General features: G+C 44.6%; 1 protein-coding gene across 1 annotated transcript in view; it reads right to left on the reverse strand.

Annotated features, from left to right (window-relative positions):
* LOC137540913 (keratin, type I cytoskeletal 19-like) overlaps positions 1-19,129 on the reverse strand; it is a 33,478-nt gene extending 14,349 nt beyond the window's left edge. Inside the window, exons 1-7 of the mRNA XM_068262094.1 lie at positions 18,644-19,129; positions 18,443-18,525; positions 17,670-17,826; positions 16,629-16,790; positions 16,426-16,551; positions 14,750-14,970; positions 13,817-13,895 (exon numbers count right to left, since the gene is read on the reverse strand). Of these exons, the coding sequence (XP_068118195.1) occupies positions 13,817-13,895; positions 14,750-14,970; positions 16,426-16,551; positions 16,629-16,790; positions 17,670-17,826; positions 18,443-18,525; positions 18,644-19,129 (1,314 nt within the window). The remainder of the gene's footprint in view (positions 1-13,816; positions 13,896-14,749; positions 14,971-16,425; positions 16,552-16,628; positions 16,791-17,669; positions 17,827-18,442; positions 18,526-18,643) is intronic.
* Positions 19,130-21,866: the final 2,737 nt, after the last annotated feature.

Genomic DNA, 21,866 nt, shown 5'->3' on the forward strand with positions numbered 1-21,866 from the left:
GCAGCAGAAGCCCCCTGTGATGGCTGTTGCGGTTGTTCTTCTTCCGCCGCCTCTTCCTCCTCCACAGAAACACCTTCCTCATCATCATCATCCGAGTGTGACTCCTCTTCCCCACACGACTCCTCTTCTTCCTCTTCCTCCCCCCTCTGTGCTGCTGCAGGTGTCGAGGAAACATCTGGTTCGGATGAAAATTGCTCCTACAACTCCTCCTGCCATAACTGTTGTCGTTCACGCTCCTCCACAGCTTTATCCACCACTCTACGCACGGCACGCTCCAGGAAGTAAGCGTAGGGGATCAAGTCGCTGATGGTGCCCTCAGAGCGACTCACCAGTTTGGTCACCTCCTCAAAGGGCTGCATGATCCTGCATGCATTTCGCATCAGTGTCCAGTTGTTGTGCCAAAACATCCCCATCTCCCCAGATTGTGTACTTTTACTCTAATTGTACAGGTACTGGGTGACAGCTTTCTCCTGTTCTAGCAGGCGAGAGACCATGACCAGGGTCGAATTCCAGCGACTCGGGCTATCACATATCAAGTGTCTCACCGGCAAGTTTTTTCTCTGCTAAATGTCCGCAAAACATGCCATGACCGTGTAAGACCGCCTGAAATGCCCACACAACTTCCTGGCCTGCTTCAGGACGTCCTCTAAGCCTGGGTACTTTGACAAATATCTTTGAATGACTCAATTCAGCACATGTGCCATGCAGGGTACATGTGTCAGCTTTCCCAAATTCATAGTGGCTGTGCCGATCTCCAGCTGGTGCGGGGTCAGCCACTGATCCACCTGTTTGTTAGGAGTAGCCAGGAGCTGCTCCAGTGTAACTCTCCGCTTTCAGGCAAGACATGTCTAAGATGGCGTAACACTGTCGTACCTGGCATGCAGCATAGGCCCTGGGGAGATGGGGCTGTGTAGCTGGAGAGGAGATCACGGCACCAGCCAAGGAGGAGGATGACGACAGTGAAGAGGATGTAGCAGGCAGAGAGGAGGCGGCAGCCGTGGAGGTGTCACAAATTGGTAAGCAATGTAGCTTGCCCTGACCGTGCTTGGCAGACCAGGCATCCATGGTCAGGTGCACCCTTGACCCAACGCTGTGTGCCAGAGATGACACCACTTGCCTCTCCACTTCATGGTACAGTTTGGGTATCGCCTTTTTAGAGAGGCCTGGCATCTTCCACTGCAGTGTCCCAATGGCCACAAATTTACGGAAGGATTCAGAGTCCACCAGCTAGTATAGTAACAGCTGGCGAGCTAACAGTTCCGTCACGCCAGCTGTCAGATGCTGGGCAAGGGGGTGACTGGCAGAAATTGGCTTCTTCTGCTCAAAGATTTCCTTCACGGACACCTGGCTGCTGTGGGCAGAGGAGCAGGAACCGTTCAAGGTCAGAGGCGGAGTGGAGGGGGGTGGCTGTGAAGGTGCAAGGGAGAAAGCGGCTGAAGATGCTGCACCTGAAGGAGGAAGAGGAGAAGGAGGGTGGCTTTTCTTTTGTGTGCTTCTTTTGCTCAGGTGCGCTTCCCATTGCAGTTTGTGCCTTTTCTCCCTTTGTAAGGCACTTGTCCCTATGTGATTGTTGGCCTTTCCACAGCTCAATTTTTGGAGGCAGAGACAACAGATGGCATTGCTCCAATCTGAGGCAGACGTATGAAAAAATGTACAAACTGCAGAGCCCCCCTGGGATGATGGCACTATGGTGGCATCAGCAGCTGACGTTGAAGGGCATGTTGGCTGGCTGTACATAGGTGGCGATACATGGTGCCGGACACTGCCACCAGCTGTTTCTGAAGACGAGCTCCCCCTGCTTCTTTCAGGAACTCGTCTCCACCTACTCCTCTCTGACTCCCCCTCTGAACTGTCCCCTTGATCATCTTGTCTATTAGGAACCCATGTGGGATCTGTATCATCATAATCATCATGCCCAGCTTCGCTTGCCTCAGACACCTCCAAAACTGCACCAACAGCAGGTACTTCATCATCCTCCTCCTCACACATTACGTCCATAGTGTCGCCTAACTCACACATATGAGGTGGTGTAACTTGCTTAGCGCCTTCATCTTGTTGTTGCAGTAGTGGCTGTGAATCAGTGATTTCACCACCAAATAACTCCTGTGAAGTGTCAAATGCAGTGGATGTGGTGCTTGTAGTCGCACTGGTGGCTGCGGATGATGAGGTGTTCTGTGTTAAATAGTCAACAACGTCCTGACAATCTTGGGAGTTGATGGCACGTGCCTTCTTCTGAGCACTGTACTTTGGGCCAGGGCCGCACGAAATCACATCAACATGACCTTGCACAGACCTGCTGGGTGGCCTTTATCTGGGTCTGCTTCTACCTTTTCCTCTACCTTTTTTTTGTCCGTTTTGTCCATATCGGGGTGGGGGGGGAATGAAGTGAAAGGTATGCACTGACTTGAGTAATACAATGTGCAGTCACACAGGTGCAGTTAACAGGTATGCATGGAGTGATATATGACACTGCGTGCACTCACGTAGGTAGGTGTATATCACACTGCGTGCACTCATGTAGGGAGATGGGTGCACTGAACACAACAGGTAGATATATGCAGTGATGAGGTGGGTTCACTGGACACAACAGGTAGGTATATGCAGTGATGAGGTGGGTGCAGTGATGAGGTGGGTGCACTGAACAAAACAGGTAGGTATATGCAGTGATGAAATGGGTTCACTGAACACAACAGGTAGGTATATGCAGTGATGAGGTGGGTTCACTGAACACAACAGGTAGGTATATGCAGTGATGAGGTGGGTTCACTGGACACAACAGGTAGGTATATGCAGTGATGAGGTGGGTGCACTGAACACAACAGGTAGGTATATGCAGTGATAAGGTGAGTGCACTGAACACAACAGGTAGTTATATGCAGTGATGAGGTGGGTTCACTGAACACAACAGGTAGGTATATGCAGTGATGAGGTGGGTTCACTGGACACAACAGGTAGGTATATGCAGTGATGAGGTGGGTGCACTGAACACAACAGGTAGGTATATGCAGGGCCAGATTTGTACTTTCCAGTGCCCTAGACCTGCTGTCACCTATCGCCCCCCACACCGCCACCACCAAAAAACATTCTGTCCAACACTCTGACTAGTGATCTTTGGTTTGAATGGGCTTATTTAAGTTGTGCTGCTCTGCCCCCCATTTAGCCAAAAATCAGAGGATGCTCTGTCTGCTCTAGGGATGCTCATTCGGATTCCACGGAAATGCAATTTCCGAAATTCCGATCGGAAATTGCATTTCCGCATCGGAATGCGGAAATCGGTAATGCAAGTGTGTTAGGCGGAAATTTCCGCCGGAAATCGCGGAGATTCTGCCCGACTTTAACATCGATTTTCTCAAAAACTATAAGGTCTTTTTGAAAACTTTTTTTTTGCATCTTGTTCAGAAGATTCAGTTTAATAAACCCTGAAAATTTGGTGTTTCTAGGACTTAAGGGGGATTTGCTATTAACTGCTAAAGTCGGCGGATTTTTACTGTAATGTAAAATGCAGAAAATCCGCATCTGCTTATTTTCTGCATTTACATTACAGTAAAAATCCGCCGACTTTAGCGGTTAATAGCAAAGCCCCCGTAAGTCCTAGAAACACCAAATTTTCAGCGTTTATTAAGCAGAATCTTCTGAACAAGATGCAAAAAAAAAAGTTTTCAAAAAGACCTTATAGTTTTTGAGAAAATCGATGTTAAAGAGACACTGAAGCGAAAAAAAAATTATGATATTATGATTTGTATGTGTAGTACAGCTAAGAAATAAAACATTAAGATCAGATACATCAGTCTAACTGTTTCCAGTACAGGAAGAGTTAACAAACTCCAGTTGTTATCTCTATGCAAAAAAGCAATTAAGCTCTACGACTTTCAAAGTCTTGGAGAGGGCTGTTATCTGACTTTTATTATCTCAAGTGTTATTGAAATATTTACTTATACTCTTCCAGAGGAGAGGTCATTAGTTCACAGACTGCTCTGAAATAATAATTTTGAATGCTGAGTGTTGTGTAATCTGCACATATTATAGAATGATGCTATGTTAGAAAAAACACTATATACCTGAAAATAAAAATATGAGAATATTTTCTTTGCTGCTAAACTTCTAGTAATTATTCATAGTACACAACCAATTCATTATATCATATATTTTTTTTACGCTTCAGTGTCTCTTTAAAGTCGGGCGGAATTTCCGCGATTTCCGGCGGAAATTCCGCATTGGAATGCAGAAATTGGTAGCGGAAAGCGGAATCGGTATTTGGCAATGGCGGAATGCGGATTTACCGCGGAATCGGAAATTGGCATTTCCGACCATCCCTAGTCTGCTCAATAATTCCTGCAATTTGTGCTCCTGCCCGAATGTGCACAGCAGCCAATAGTGTTCTGGGCATGCATATGACGCTGATGCATACCCCCAAATACATAGCGGATCTATTGGAACATTATGCCCCTCCACGCACCCTCCACTCTGCCAACAAGATGAAGCTGGTTATTCCCAGGATACACTTAACATTTGGTGCTGGGGCCTTTTCCTATGCAGCCCCTACTCTATGGAACTCACTTCCACAATCAGTACGAGAGGCTCCTTCTCTGGACAGCTTTAAAAAAAAAGGCTAAGAACTCACCTCTTTTCCCGAGCCTTTGAGACTGCATAATACAGGGTGACAGCGCTTTGAGTCCCCAGGGAGAAAAGCGCTATATAAATATTATTGTTATTGTTACTTGTCAAGAATGCATAACACTATACTGGCATTGGTTGCTGTGCACATCTGGGCAGGAGCAGAAAACTTGCAGAAGTCGCAAGTGGCCAGAGCATGCGCTGCTTCTTTGTCCTCTGTGCGACTGGCTGCAGTCAGAGCCACAAACAGGTGACAGGGAAGCTCAATGGAGAGAAGCCCATCCAAAACAGAGAACAGGTAAGTAGCAAACATCCTCTCAATACCCACTTTGGATGTTTGGTTGTAATTAGATTGGACCTGAACTCAAAACTTCCTCTATGCTTCAAAAGATGCACAACATCATAACCTTTAAAAAAAATGTTTTACAGCTGATACAAATCCTGCAATAAATCGGTAGTGTCTACTTCCTGCTTTCATATTGTTAACATCCTGTGCTTTCTAATTAGCTTAGATGTTGTGGCAGTCGGGACACAGGGGAGAGATCAAATTACAACTTCAGATTAGACACAGATGAGGGGGAATTACACAGGCTCTCTAAAAACATACAGGGCGGATTTCTCTATGTTTTCCCTCTGTCCTGTGCAAGAGTTCAGCTCCACTTTAAAGCATCTGAATGATATTTATTTATATTTGCTGAAAAATCTATGTATCTCTTTTGAATGTTGAAAGTACATATGGTGGTTTGCTCTAACATATTGACAGTATACAGGAACAAAGTCTGAATAAGGCGTATTCGCAGAAAGATTACTTTTTTCTTTTAAGCCAATAAATGGTATCATCCTGATTCAAAACTCTCTGCTTTCGCTGTGGCTAAAATGGTACAATGCTCTACTGCTACAGGAAAGGAGAAGGATGCCAAACTATACAGACTAGCATAGAGGTAGTAACAGCTCAGGTGACAGTGACAGTTTAGCAATGAAAGTAAAGCAAACAGCATTTTTATTCCTGCAGTTCTCATAGATGGTAGGAACTGAAGGACATAAAATGAGTCAGGAAAGAGTTAACTGAGACCACTGCTGGCTAGGAAGAAAAAAAAAACCTAAAGCCATAAATTTAGGTAGACTAGAGATAAGGGTTAAGCTTGGTGTTGAGCACGCATACATTTTCTTGTGGTTAAACATATTTGCTTTTCTGTCCTTTGGAGGCAGGTGGTGGATGGCTTGCTCTAGGTTGTGTGAGCCCGGGAGTGGGCTGTCTGTGCCTGTCCTCCCCCCCCCCCCTTCTGGAGTGATGTGTGTGAGCCAGCCCTCAGCCCCACAACTCGGGGTGACCCATGCGTCGCTCCTTTCCTATGCAGTGCCCCGAGTCGATGCGCAGTAGCAGAACGCAATGGACGTTAAGGTAAGTGCCTGTTTTTAAATTTTGGGAGGTGGGTGCGGATGGCCCTCCCCGGCGCTGGCCACGCTTGGGGGGGTCGTCTGCGCTACCCAACCTCCCCCTCCGGGGTGTCGCTGTGGTCCCTAGGCAGTGAGAGAGCCTGGGGCCCCGCAGCCCCCCGGTTGTATGGGGGCATTGGGAAGCCTCCCCGTGGCGCTCCTGGATAGTGCTATATAGCATGAACTAATTCCCGCAGGGCAACCGCTTCGCGGTATTAGTTTTTGACCCTGTAAAGTTTGGCATGCGAAAGCAAATGCATTTTTGCATGAGCAATGCCTCATGGTAGCCATTTTAGCCAGATTTGCACAGCCTGACTTGAAAGGGTTAAGCTTGGTGTTGAGCACGCATAAATTTTCTTGTGGTTAAACAATAAATGGTATCATCCTGATTCAAAACGCTCTGCTTTTGCTGATGGCTAAGATGGTACAATGCTCTATTGCCACAGGAAAGGAGAAGGATGCTAAACCATAAACACTAGCATAGAGGTAGTAACCGCTCAGGTGACAGTGACAGTTTAGCAATGAAAGGAAAGCAAACATCATTTTTATTCCTGCAGTTCTCATAGATGGTAGGAACTGAAGGACATAAAATGAGTCAGGAAAGAGTTAACTGAGACCACTGCTGGCTAGGAAGAAAAAAAAAACCTTAAGCCATAAATTTAGGTAGACTAGAGATAAGAAAGTGTAATTTACAGCTGCTGGGGTCAGTGTCACAGCTGTAAAGGAGAACGTGAAGAAACTAGCAGAGCTCACTGATGTCTGTGAATGCACTGAAGGCACACTGGCTCACCCACTAATCCTTGTGTTTCCTTCCCTTTTGTTTCCTCCCCACTACCCTCTAGATTGTAAGCCCGCAAGGGCAGGGACCTCCTCCTAGAGTTTCTCATACTGCTGTTACTTTAACATATGTACATTTACCAACTACATATCAACTATGTATGTATCTGTATTTAATCTTTTCAATGTCATGACTGTACAGTGTCTTGTATTTTTTATGTATATTTGTTCCCCATTATTTGCACTATGTACAGCGCTAGGGATGATGCTGGCGCTATATAAATAAAAAAAAAATAATAATAAAAATAATAATAATGCCTGCATTAAAACTCAGCGGGACTTAGTTCTATCTGCTTTGTAATATAAATCCCTGGTATTTTTCACATCAACTTGTATGTTGTCCATCATACAGAGGAAAAGATTATTAGGAGGTGACAGCAGATGTTGATTGTCATAACACACCAGGAATTGTGAGAGAGATGCAGGGATTGGGGAACTGTGGAATTCAGCTATTAGTGCAGAGCAGGGCGCTGGCTGGCTGCTCTGCGGGACAAGAAGAGGTGATTAACTTTGACATATGACCTCTTCTCTCTCCAAGTCATGCCGCCCTTCTAATCTTATCTGATTTTATCGCCATGGCCTTTGTGGCCTTCCCAGAAATCCGGCCCTGGGTATATGCAGTGATGAGGTGGGTGCACTGAACACAACAGGTAGTCACTGAATGTGCTGGGCCTGGCTGGCAGTGGCACACACATAGTATAAATTAGCAAGGCTGTCTATGCAACACAAGTGTCAGTGGGTAGTGTTGGGCGAACAGTGTTCGCCACTGTTCGGGTTCTGCAGAACATCACCCTGTTCGGGTGATGTTCGAGTTCGGCCGAACACCTGGTGGTGTTCGGCCAAACTGTTCGGGGTTCGCCCGAACTGCAGAATGCATGGCCGAACATGGCCGAACAGGGCCCCTGTTCGGCCGAACAGGGCCCTGTTCGGCCGAATACTGCCCCCCTATGCCCCCTATGGGGTCGCAGGCATAAGGGGGGAGCATGCCCCGATCGCGGGGGGGGGTCGGAAATTCCCCCCACCCCCTCCGCTAGCGCTCCCCCCTCTGCCCGCTTCCCCATACAAAAAGTTTGAAACAAGTTCAATAGTACCTGGCTGGTGGCACTGGCTGGCAGTGGAGTGAGGAGGAGTCCGAGTAGCAGAGTGACGTTGAGGCCGGGCAGCGGGCGGTTCAGCGCTAGTACCCTTGTGGTACTTCCGCCCTTTCTCTGACCTCACGTCCTCTGCATACGAGGGTACGCATCACGCGTACCCTCGTATGCGTCATCACGCAGAGGACGTGAGGTCAGAGAAAGGGCGGAAGTACCACAAGGGTACTAGCGCTGAACCGCCCGCTGCCCGGCCTCAACGTCACTCTGCTACTCGGACTCCTCCTCCTCCTCACTCCACTGCCAGCCAGTGCCACCAGCCAGGTACTATTGAACTTGTTTCAAACTTTTTGTATGGAGAAGCGGGCAGAGGGGGGAGCGCTAGCGGAGGGGGTGGGGGGAATTTCCGACCCCCCCCGCGACCGGGGCATGCTCCCCCCTTATGCCTGCGACCCCATAGGGCCCCCAAAATGGGCATGTTCGGGGGTCCCATTGACTCCCATTGAGTTCGGCGTTCGGGCCGAACATGCCGAACATCTGGCCCATGTTCGGCCTGTTCGGCCCGAACCCGAACATCCAGGTGTTCGCCCAACACTATCAGTGGGAGACGCAGAAAAAAAATAGATCACAAAAACAAGATTAGCTCTCAAAAGAGCTGTTGTGGGGTGTTATTTTAGCAATAAGAAATCAGCAAGGAGCAAGCTAACAAGTCTACAAGAGCCTAACTATTCTTTCCCTATGAGAGAGTCTACAGCAGCTGTCCCTTCTCTAATTAGTGCAGACACATGAGTGAGCTTAATGGCCGGTGGTGCCTGCCTTTTATAAGCGGGGGGAGTGGCTCCAGGACAGAGTGTAGCTAGATTGGCTACAATGTGCCTGCTGTCTGTGATGTAGAGGGTCAAAGTTGACCCTAATGGTGCATTATGGGGGCAAACCGAACTTCCGGAAAAGTTTGCGGTTCTCCGCGATCGCGAACCCGGGAAGTTCGCCGGGAACCGTTCGCTGGCGAACCGTTCGGGCCATCTCTACTTTGGAGTACGCTGAGCATCGGTAGCGTTTGCGCCCTCTCAGTCCCTGCTGTTGCACTGATCTGAGGTCTGATAATTGAACAGAGAGGATGCTGAGGCAGCGGGAATGGAACCAGGAGAGTTGAGGAGACTGCACAGTGATGAGGACCATTCGCCGCAGATCTGAGGTCTGTTATGGCACCCTGCCTGCAGCCAGTTCCCTGCAAAAAATGCAAAAGATTGAGTTTTAGGGGGAGCCTCTGTCGTTCTACAATGATCTCTCCCCCATCACCCTATAGAAGAGACGTGTGCTTAGAACTTTTACCCAGGCACTGACAGATGCAGGGATTCAATACAAATGGAGGTGCCCCTTTAAGTTGATTGCTGCCCAAAAATACCGGGCTTTTCTACTTCAGGATCCTGGTAATTCTCCTGAATTGCTCAGGAGGCTGGGCCTGGGTGTGCCTGTTTACACAGAAGCCCTGCCAGGAGTTATTTCAGGAAGGACCCTGAACCAGATTCGGACCAAGATAAATGGTCGAGACAGAGAATGTCCCCTCACTGGTCTGTCCAGTTGCCACAACGTCGTGGTACAAGAGACTATGGAACCCTGTCATCCTCTCCAATCAGTGTTCCCTGGGCTCTCTCTGATGTGGACTGATGGAAAGTTTTGAACCGGTGCTCTGCAGCGTCAGAGTCCCAATTCACAATGTATCTTAGCTCACTATGGCCGCTCTTGGTCTACACCTTATGTTACCCCGTGTTCTGCTTAGCTTTCTGGTTGCCCCTTGCTTTGTGTGGCGGAATGATATAGCAGAACCATGCCTGTTTTGGTGCATGGTGTTAATGTTCTGTACATTTGCTTTGTTGAGTTATTTTTTTTTTCCTACTGTTTGTATAGATCCTGTTTTCCTTCGTTAATTCTGTATCGACCTTCAACCTCGGGCCTCCCCCCCCCCCCCCCCTCCCCTTTCAGGCTCTTTTTGGCTTATTTGCTCACTCCTTAGCCAGCTAATATGGTATGGGTTGTTTCATCAAACGCTAGGGCTACATTCCCTCTTAAGCGACAATTACTATTTAAGGAGGCAATGAGGTTGCAGGCCGACATACTTTTGGGCCAAGAGACCCACTGCAAGGCTCTGCAGCATCCTAAGCTCTATTCCCAACATTTCCCAACTGTGTTTTATGCTTCGGACTTAGTAAGAAAGGTGGAGTGGCCATTCTAATGATAGAGGGGGTCCCCTTTACAGTTGCCCAATCCCATATAGATTCCAGGGGCCATTATTCTCCTTCAGAGGACACTGGCCCAGATGGAAAAAGTTTTGGGTAATATTTATATACCCAATGTTTACCAGTCAAACTTCTTCAAGCAACTACAGAAGAAACTTTTGTCTTTAACAGCTGATTGTTGGCTTTTGGGTGGAGATTTTAACTTTTTTTTTTCATTAACCTGGGATAGATCCCTAGCTCCGTCCTATAGCATCTCAAACCAGAGTGGACTCTCATCTAGAGATTTACGTCAGTGGGTGAGGGCTCACCATTTGGTGGACCTGTGGCAGATAGCTCACCTCACTTACCCCACTAACTAAAAATGTATGTGTTAATGTACCTGCACCAGCGGGAATGCGTAAAAATGTACGCAATGCAGCCCGCCGACCCAGAGGTTGGCAAAAACGAAACTAGCTGACGGCCGGAGACTGGAGCAGCAGTAAGTGACTATGAGGGAACAGGATGGCTGCATGGGGCTGGGAGAAGCCCCAGGTAAGTGAAACTTTTTTTTTTTTGCCTGACCATTCCTTTAAAGGAAACCCGAGGTGAGAGGCATATGGAGGCTGACATGTTTGTTTCCTGTTAAATAATGCACTTTGCCTGGCTATCCTGCTGATCCTTTGCATCTAAAACTTTAAAGAACTGAATTGAGAAAAATATGGAGGCTGCCATATTTATTTTCTTTTAAACAATACCAGTTGACTGGCAGTCCTGTTAGTCTATTTGGCTGCAGTAGTGTCTGAATAACACCAGGAACAAGCATGCAGCTAATGAGATTGATTTTTACCATTAAAAATGCTTTTATTTTCTCAGTTCATAGTGAAAAATACACTCTGTAGCATTATTTCAGAATCAAATATCTTCACCATAAATTGTGACCGGAACATAATCTAAGTTTTGTGATAAGCGGTAAGAACAGCCAAACAAAATGTGTGTTTTATTTTAATCTAAAGTAGCACCAGGGGCGTAGCAATAGGGGTTGCAGAGGTTGCAACCGCATCAGGGCCCTTGGGCCAGAAGGGCCCCAAAGGGCCCTCCCTCAACTACAGTATTAGCTTTCTATTGGTCCTGTGCTCATAATAATCACTTCTATAGATGCTTTGAATAGTGGTAATCATTAACAAGCTGTCCCCCATCCCCTTCTTGTACCTCTGACACTGTAGTTGCCATTGGCAGGGTTTGGTGCACCATATCATATGTTATGTATAGAGTGCTTGGGGGGCCCCATGTAAAATGTGCTTCGCCGCGCACAGCTCCTTAGCTATGCCACTGCACACAGCACTTTTTATTTTTAAACTGTAATTGGTAAAAATGAGAAATAATGTGTTTTTTCTGTTTTTTTTTTTCTTGTTTTCTCATTAAAATTCATAGAAAACAAAATAGTTTGAGGGAAAAATGGCATACAATGAAAGATTAGTTTGTCTTGAAAAAAAAACAATATATATTTCATTTCTGTGTCATAAGTAGGGATAAAGTTATTTCTGATTAAATAGGGAGATAGCTAAACTGTCCAAATTGCTCTTGTCCATAAGTGGGAAACAAGGTCTGGATGCAAAGTGGTTAAATATGATAGCCTCCCCGACACCCTGTGTTCCTTCTCTCCACACATTCTACTAGAGACTTGTTTCTCAGATGCTAACGACTTATTTTTTTTAAATGAAACCCGAGTTGTGAGACCTATGGAACCTGCTAATTGATTTCCTTTTAAATAATACCAGTTGCCTGGTAGCCCTGATGATCTGTCTGGTCAGTAGGGTCTAAATCACACACCTGAAACAAGCATGTAGCTACTAGCTAATCTTGTCAGATTTGTCATAGACCTCTGATCTGCATGCTTCCCTCTCACCTCGGGTTCCCTTTAATCACACAAGCAATTCACGCAACAGGAACAATTGATCGACTTTTTTTTACTATTTCCAAAAGAAGACATTAGACAAAGGTTACCATATGCACCAAAGCAGTTTTATTAGAAGATTCAGCAGTAACGGTCCATACAAATCCTGACATCCCAGGCCTTAAAAAACACATAAAAGCAAGAACTTGTGTATGCCATGAAACCAAATATAACATGTAGGTTTCCTGTTGGATTTTGTGGTTCATTCAATTGTAATTCCACATAGACAGATATGCATGATCTCAAAATTCATCCTCTGCATTTAACCAATTTCAAATAGAGAACCATGATGGTTGTACCTTACATCTCATCACAAGGTCTGATCACATGACTCCTCTAGTATGCTTCCTTTGTCTAGTCACCCCTGGTCTACAGGAAGGACTGATTGGATAAGTGCTTCCTAGATTTACATGCAGCTCTTGGAGGAAGTAGCCTGGATTAGTCATGTGACCACATTGTTTTAGATCCCATCTCATTTCAAACAGATGTTCTACATGAAGCCAACAGCATGTTATATTGGACACACAACACTTCTGCTCAGAAAAACAGAAGGGACAAAAAAGACAGAAGATACTTGTGAGCCCTTAAGTGTTATATGGCCCGGTCCGAACGATTGAGATTTAATTATGTTTAGCCTGGTTGTATCCTTCTTCAGCTATGGTTTTTGGTCTTCCACCTGCACCGCTCATGCCACCCATTCCGCTGGAGCTGCCAGTGCTGCTTACACTGAATGAACCTCCGGTGACTGCTATACTGCTGGCTCCTCTGGACCATGATGCCCGCCTGTGAAGAGAAGCCATATTATTGTGGTTAGCTATGGGACAACAAACAATGTAACACTGTTAATTTAACTCAGTAGTCAGGGGTGTAACAATAGACTCAGAAGGGATGCAGCCACATGGGGGGCCCAGAATCCACAGGGGGCACTGTTGAGAGACTGACAACTAAAGGCAAGGAGCAAAAAACATGTTCTGCTCTCCCCACAATTGTTCTAATGACTGCACCTGCTCAGCCACTGATAAGGAATCGTACAAAGTTTTGCAGACAAAGATTTGTAGACAGTCCCTATTCAGTGTTCAGTAGGGTCTTGTGTATAGCACTGTTCTACCCCCAGCCTTTCTACCCCTCCCCAAGTGCTGTGTCCTGTAGTGATGCTTAAGGAGTCTGAGCACAGAGAGAATAAGCTTTCTGTTCTCTGCAAAATTGTTCTAATGACTGTATCTCTCTCTCTCTCTGTGTGTGTGTGTGTGTGTGTGTGTGTGTGTGTGTGTGTGTGTGTGTGTGTGTGTGTCTAGAGGTAGGGCAGTGCTGTACACAAGACCCTGCTGAACCCTGAATAGTGAATGTCTACAAATCTTTGTCTGCAAAATTTTGTAAGATTCCTTATCAGTGGCTGAGCAGATGCAGTCATTAGAACAATTGTTCAGAGAGCAGAAAGTTTTTTCTTTCTGTGCCATTAGTTGTCAGTATCTCAGGACAGGCCCCCTCTGCGGCTGCATCCCTTGCAGGGTCTATTGTTATACCCCTGCCCACCGGTATGAGGGGCATAGCAACAGGGGAGCAGCCCCTGCAACCACAGGGGGACCCCGAGTTGTCAGGGGACCCCCTGATAGAGGTCCATCCAATTCAGGTGTTTTTGTAGCTACACTTGTTATGGGTGTGGAGATTACGATGGCCACACTTTTTTTATGACCCTTGTGAGATGGCTGTGAGGTTCTCCAGGGGTAGCTAAGGGAAAGGGTGTGAAAACTGGGGAGATCCATATAAGTTTTGCTGGAGGGCCCAATGGTTTGTAGTTACACCCCTGCCTGCTTTGAATGGAAGGAGTGGTGATGTCATCAAACAGAGCTGTTTTCATATATGCAGATGTCAAATTTACTGTTGACACTTCTGAGTAAATATACCTAGCTGTCCAGCAGACACAGGCCACCACTTCTGATTTGTAATCATTTGTATCTCTTCTCAAAGAAGGGGATTTTGATTCCCCTTTTTTAAGCACTGAATCGATAACACTTCACTGTGACTTAAAATACTTCAGATATCACAGTTAAATCATTGTGTTTTTAGAGAAGGTAATAATACACAGGACTTTTCTAAGCCCTTGTGCAGCTGATCTAATAAGGAAAATGGGGGCTTGGGGGGTGGGGGGTTTCTGTATAGAACCTAGGTCTTTTTCTTTAGGGGGGAGAGGCAAGCTGTGCACTGGATTTGCTTACCTGGGCTATACAGGCCTCATTTGATTAGGGGTGGCTGGGTAGTGTAATGGTTAAGGGCTCTGCCTCTGACACAGGAGACCAGGGTTCAAATCTTGGCTGTGCCTGTTCAGTAAGCCAGCACCTATTCAGCAGGAGACCGTGGGCAAGTCTTCCTAACACTGCTACTGCCTATAGAGTGCATCCAAGTGGCTGCAGCTCTGGCGTTTTGACTCCGCCAGGAGAAAAGCGCAATATAAATGTTTGTCTCTAAGTTAGGAACACCATTTTCTGAACATGTTGTTTTACATTGGGTGGCATTCTTTCTCATACAAACATACGTCATACACATGCATTACTGTGCCACAGACTAGATTACTTAAAAGTTGTAATATATATGGTAACACTTACTGAGGATCCTCTCCATCCATAAGTTGTTTGTATGTGGCAATCTCTCTTTCAAGCAGGGACTTCACATCCATGAGGGTCTTGTACTCAAAGTTCTGTCTCTCCAGGTCGCATCTCAGATCTGCCAGTTGAACCTCCAACTCGTTGATCATATCTTGCAGCTGAGCCAGTTGGTTGCCATATCCAGCTTCTGTCTCCGCCAAAGTGTTCTCCAGAGCCATTTTCTGTGTAGACAATACAAGAGGTCATTGAGAGTACATTTTTCAGTGAGGCTCCATAACTTCGAACTTTAACCACTTGACCACCAGAGCAATTTTCACCTTTCAGCGTTTCTTCCATTCATTCGTCTTTATCATTACTTATCACGATGAATTGATTCATTATTTCTCAGTTTTCGGCCATTATAGTTTTAAAATAATACATGCCTCCATAATTAAAACCCACGTACTGTATTTGCCCGTTTGTCCCGGTTATTACACCGTTTAAATGTTTGGCGCCAATATTTTATTTGGAAATAAAGGTGCATTTTTTTTTCAGTTTTGCGTCCATCCCTAATTACAAGCCCATAGTTTATAAAGTAACAGTGTTATACCCTCTTGACTTGAATATTTAAAGAATTCAGTCCCTAAGGTAACTATTTATGTATTTTTTTTTATTGTAATTTTTTTTTCTTTGTATTACAAAAAAAAAATTGGGGCGTGTGGGAGGTAATTAGTTAATTTATAATGTAAAACTAGGTATTTATTTATGAAAAATGTTTTTGGATGTAGTTTTACTATTTGGCCACAAGATGGCCACAGTAATTTTTTGTTCATGCAACCTGTAAGCCCCCGGAAGTACGCTTACTGGAAGCACAATGAGGCTGGGAAAATCACAATGATCGCGCTGCTTCTAATAGAAGCAGCCGATCATTGCTGGGGGGCAGAGATCAACGAATGGGAATGGTTCTTCTCATTCATTGATCTCCGGGCAAGCGGGAGGCGGCGTGCACGAGCGCGGGAGCAAGCGGGAGCATGGACAGCGGCGGTACCACCAGGGGCGGTATGTGTTTCTATGCCCCTGGTGGTAAAGTGGTTAAGGTTTAAGTTATATTTTCTAAGAGATGTAGAGTTTCATATACAGTTTAATTGCATGTGATGGGGCCTAGAAGCAGAGAAATATTAGGGCACCATTGCTTTCTAGGGGTTGCTTCTACTTAGGTTTGATTGGACTTGTCTACAGTTACTCCATGACATTCATAAAGAAGATAAACTGCAATCTATTGACTATTTCCTTTTAAGCATGCTTTCCAACAGGTAGCTGTAAGCAATCAAGAATGGTACCTTAAATCAGCATTTTATGGTGTCTGTTTATTTGGCCAAGGGACATATGGGAACTTATAAGGAGTTGCTGCAAAGGTTATAAAAAAGCTAATCTATTAGTCTAGGGAGTTCAGGAAAGGTTGGGAGGAGTTAGCGTGGTGGAGTTAGGTTAAAAGGATTAAAGGAAGTTATTGAGCTAGGTTAGATTCGTAGTTTAGGGTTAGACATTGCTTGATGTTTGTAGACTTGGGTTAAGCTGGGTGGGGATGGGACTGGGCTCATTTCGGATGATGCAATGACATAAGGCACAATATTGGGTTTGGGGTAACTGACCCAATATCCTGTGTTTAATTATACACATATATGTATACCACTTACCAAGCTATTTTGTGTTTGAAGGTCGATTTCCAGATTTTGGATTGTGTGCTTAAGTTGAAGGAGTTCCGTATTGTAGGTCTGCAGCTGTTGAGAACTGTTGGTCACCTGTAGGTTCAGCTCGTCGCTCTAAAGAGAAAACAATCCTGTCAAAATCCAGAGTGGACCATCATTACCATGACTAGCTTGTTTGATCTTCCATTTACCTTCTCAATGAACCATCTCTCTGCTTCCTTGGCGTTGTCCTCCATTATAGTTTCATATTGAGATCTTATTTCTGCCAAGACTCTGCTGAGATCCACACCTGGTGCAGCATCAACTTCAACATTGACCTTGGCACCCAGCTGGCTACGCAGACTGGTGACCTCCTAAATACAGAAAGATAAAATGTAAGTTTGGATTTTTGGGGGGACATGTTGGATGTCTTTCATGAATACGTTAAAATTTAGTATTAGTTGCATGTTTAAATACCATGTGATATATTCTGCAATGTCTATAATATTGGGAGCTATGCTGTGGATAGACCCACCTTGTACCAGACCAGAAATAGTTCAAACAGGACTGCATCTTGAATACACATATGTTTATTATCTCATCACTGCAGCTCGAGTACTGCAGAGTAATGTGAAGAGCTAATGAGATTTATGACCACTTTCTATTTACACTAGGGAGTATATAACTGATTTAAGCCCCTCTCATACAAAGAAAGCAGTGCTTAGAAATATATTCTCTCACTTAATGATTTCTGCTGACATGCTAAGGTAACTTAAAACACTGCAGGCTAAAAAGGGCATGAATTTTCACTTTTCTGCATTTAGTGCTGACTTCACCGGCAAAATGAAAGCTCCAATGGAGACAACCCCCCAACAAACAAAAAGATGAGCAACAAAGATTAGCTATAAGAAAGGGGCATCACACACAATCTATGGTAGGCATGTCTGTTACTCCAAGATATAGACAACATCACTTTATTTTAAGTGTGCACCAATTAGAGGTTTCCTTTGACACCTACTGTTCCCTGTAGGAATTTTAATTTTGCTTCGGAGTTCCCTAGATTGCTGCGTATGAGTGCCTTAGCGGTTATCTCATTGGACAGGCCCCCTAACACCACTGTTGTAAATTCACAAGCAGTTAATAACTGGTGTCATAAGACTGGAAGAATGGATCAGGTAAAAATTGAGCCATTTGAGAAATGTTGATGAAGTAATTTAGATCTTTACACCCCCCCATACATATTTGTAGTTTACCTCGTCATGGTTCTTCTTCAGGAAGGCCAGCTCATCGTTCAGGTTCTGCAGTTGTACTTCAAGGTCCTTTCTTGTCAGTTGAAGTTCATCCAGCACCCGGCGGAGTCCATTGATGTCGGATTCAACTCCCATGCGGAGTGCTGCCTCATTTTCATACCTTGGAAAAGGGTTTAGAACAGCATTAAGTACTCAAATGGCTGCATAGGGCAGTGTGGTGGTTGCTGCTGACCAAAGAAAGCTGTCTGCACTAAGGAACCCTAACAGCATGAAACAGTTTTCAGCAATATTCAAAGCATAGTATGAGCAGGAGAAAAAAAAAACACTATTCAAAGATGAATTAAAGTTATATTTTTTTGTACACAGGAGAGAAAAATGGCAGCGCATCCAAAACCAGGCTGCATCTGAATGACTTAAGAGCAAGATGTTGTGCAAAGCATGTTTAAAGGCATAAATGCACCTAATTGTATCTGAAACAGGTGCTACACTTTACTCTAATGGAGGATGTTAGCTTCCAAAACAGTTTGCATGCAAAATAATTCAAACTAGACCCTTCCACCGCAGTGAGGTGGTCGTATCGGAAGGGACCCTAACCTCTTTTCAAATGTCAGTTTCATCTGGGAGCTATTCAAATATGAAAGTCTATAACTTGTGTAAGGGACATTTTTATTTAGCACAGTTCTTTGTTTCATACATGTTATTGTTAGCAAGAATAAACAATATTGGTTAGGCAACATTGAGGCACATTTTATTATAAAGAATGGAAGGCAACCTACTTGGTTCTGAAGTCATCTGCAGCCAGACGAGCATTGTCAATCTGGAGAACAAGATTGGAATTGTTGTTGTTTCCTTGCAGGATCTGAAAAATGGCAACAATAGTGGAATAATGAGATCTGGTAAAGTTGTCACACAATATGATACAGTAAGGCACTTATATACCTACAATGTAATTGTCTTTACTGAAAACATAAACATACCTGGTTTTGAAGATCCTCAATGGTCTTGAAGTAGGCCTGGAAATCAGGGGAAGCGTACGGGACCTGTTTGTCGTACCACTCTCGGATTTTCCTTTCCAGTTGAGCGTTCTCCTGCTCCAAAGAGCGGACCTTGTCTAGGTAGGAAGCCAACCTGTCATTCAGCAGTTGCATGGTTTCCTTCTCATTAGTGCAAAGAAGGTTTTCATTGCCAGAAGTGTGGTAGCTTTGGAAGGTACATTGGCCTACACCAGTACCAAATCCACTAATGCTAGAGCCATAGCTACCAGAACCACCTAGACCAAAACCAAAGTTTCCAGCACAGGAAGATCCAAGACCACCATAAGCACTGCTCATGACTCTGTTTCCACCATGAGTGCTGCCAGGCCTGTATGATCCACTAGTGCGCACAGATGACATGCTGGAACTTCCACCTGCTGGTCCTCTAATTGAGCCAGTGGAAGTCCTAATGGTTGACTTAGAACTCATGATGTTGATTACACTCAGCTAGTCAAGTGGATGACAGAAACTGCTGGTAATGCACTAACCAAAGTGAGCTCTCTTTTATACTGCTCCATTTGGGTGTTTCCTACTTAAGGTCAAGTTTCCTATGAGAATTTACCCTCAACGCCCTATCATGTTGGTGCAATATCTACAAAAATGTGTCCATAAAATTCAGCATTTTGGGTTCCAGACCTAGTTTCTGAATACAATACATTATTTTATTTCTCCTATAAAACTAACTCCATGGCACGCCTTACCAAGAAGACACATTATATGATAAATTATAGATGCAGAAACTGCACTCAAGCTAATTTTTTGTTTTAAACGGGGACACATAAAGTGGAATGTACTAATTATTATGGGGAGGTACTCTGTCATTATTTGTCTGCCTAGCGTGTGTAATGGTAAAAGTAAAATATAGAAGTACATAGTTCATGCAAAGTTTGGATGTATAATAGTCATGTTTTTGAAGTAGAAAAGATAGATAACATATTTATGGTATTTATAAAAGGACCACTTGACAGTATTATTATTCTTATCAGCAGCAGTAGCAGCATGCATCTATACCTAAATGTAGTAACAAATTTTAAGTTATTGGGAAGTGGAAAAAAACATCAGATACTTACCTAAGACCAGGGAAGGCTCTAGGTCCTATAGAACCTTCCCATTCCTCTCATGATCCCCTCGTTCCACTACTGGCTCCTCCGTTCGAATCCCCTGCCGGGGGAGGCTTCAGAAGTCTTTGAGAACCTGAATGCTCCTGAAGACGGGTGGCTCTGTACTTCGTATTCGTGAGCGTGCAAGAGATTGCACTATAGGAACCCCCGAAAAATGCACGCACGCTAGCACAGATCCGCTCAGCTTTCTTAAAAAAGAGGGAGTGCCAGTGGCAGCTTTTGTTATACACACTGGGGTCCACATCTTAGAATCTTTAAAAAACAGCAGTGTATTGCACAATTGATTAGGTCCCCATTTTAAGACATTTATACCACTTACCACTCAAATATAAATACACAAGCACTTTTGATTTTATTATTCCCATGCCCCTGTTTAATTAAGATGATACATACAATTAAACCACACAGTTACTGGGGGAGTGAGGGGAATGCAGTTATTATAGGCACTAGTGCAGCACAGCTGGTGGAAGTGCAATAGCAATGTATATACTATACACCCGTAACACAGGAATCGGGGACACCCACTAAACATGTTATCTTTGTCACCAGTCCTATACGTTTGGCTTCATCAGGAGGTAAGCCTTCTGATGCCTCTCCTTTTTTTTAATAGTTTTACAATATTTTATTTCAAATAGGGTGCTTGTCGAGGGCATTGGTCTTCCCATACTTGGCACCATCAGCCTTCACCCTCCTCCCCTGCTTAGTAACAGAATGCATTAACAGCCTGCAGGCTAGTGACACATCTGTACAGTCTTGGCCCCACCCTGCAACCCATGGAGTCAAGTCCTTATCCCTATCAGGCTACAGCCATTGTACAAGTGTACAAGGCGTAAGAACTGAGCCTGGGGGTACTCCAGCCCTAAAGAGATGGGGCAACGGGAGGAGGAGGTAAGGGAATGTTTGACACCCAAAGACCTTCCAGTGAGGTAACAAGACAAAAATGAGAAACCCTGAATAAATCTGTGTCATGTTAATAAAAAATGTTACTTTTAACTTGAAGGGAACCTGAGACGGGGGGGGGGGGGGGGGGGCATTAAAAATATATATACATACCTGGGGCTGTTAGGTGAGGGAGCATTCCGCCTGGAGGGGGCTGGAAGAAGCCCCAGGTATGTATAGTGTTTTGTTTTTGTTTAAATGCCCTCATCTCAGGTACACCTTAAGTCAAATTTACAGATAGGAAGAGGTATGCATGCAGTGATTCTAGCTCTTATTCCCCTCACACTTTGCAACAAACTAGCCTCTCCCAGGGTGTAAATTTGACTTTAGCCTACAGTCAAATTTTTTAAGGAGTGATCATGTGGTCCGAGGAAAGGAAGAGACTATGCACAGTGGTACACACAGACAGTGTGAGGTGACCCAGGTGAGCAGTATGTCTTATCATGTGGATAAAGCAAGTGATAGGTTTAGCATGCATCTGCATTTTTTTTTTTTCACAAAAGGCATTACCTCCTTAAACTTAAAGCGGATCCGAGATGAAAAACAAACTATAACAAGTAACTTGTCTATATAACCTATCTAAAGTTTAGATAGTTTACACAGCAAATCTAGCTGCAAACAGCTTCAACAATTTATGATTATTTATTCCTGTGATACAATGAGGGCAGCCATGTTCTGTTTTTCACATTGTCACAGGCTGAGGGCTGGAGATGCAATCAGCTTGTCTGTGAGTAAATGTAGTCCCCTATCCTCCTCCCTCCTTTTCTCTGCCTCTGAAATCAATGGCTAGTAACACCTCCCCCTCCTCCTCCCCCTGCCTAGACTGAGCTCCCATAAGCTCTTGCTAATGTATGAAAATGCCAAGGCACAGTGAAAAGCTGTGGGTGAGGCTTGTTTAGTTTATTGGGAATTAGAGTATTAAAACAAAACAAAAAAGTATTTGGCTTGAGGAATGCCCTATAAACTATATGAAAGGAACACAATTATGCAATGAGTAAAAGTTTATCTCGGATCTACTTTAAGGTCCATACACACTACTAGTGTGACTAGACTAGAATAGAAAAATAAATTGAGTCCAGTGCTGCTTGCAAGTTTTCCCCAAGGTC

Source organism: Hyperolius riggenbachi, chromosome 12 (assembly GCF_040937935.1).
Source record: "Hyperolius riggenbachi isolate aHypRig1 chromosome 12, aHypRig1.pri, whole genome shotgun sequence".
In the NCBI taxonomy this organism is placed as follows: Eukaryota; Metazoa; Chordata; class Amphibia; order Anura; family Hyperoliidae; genus Hyperolius; species Hyperolius riggenbachi.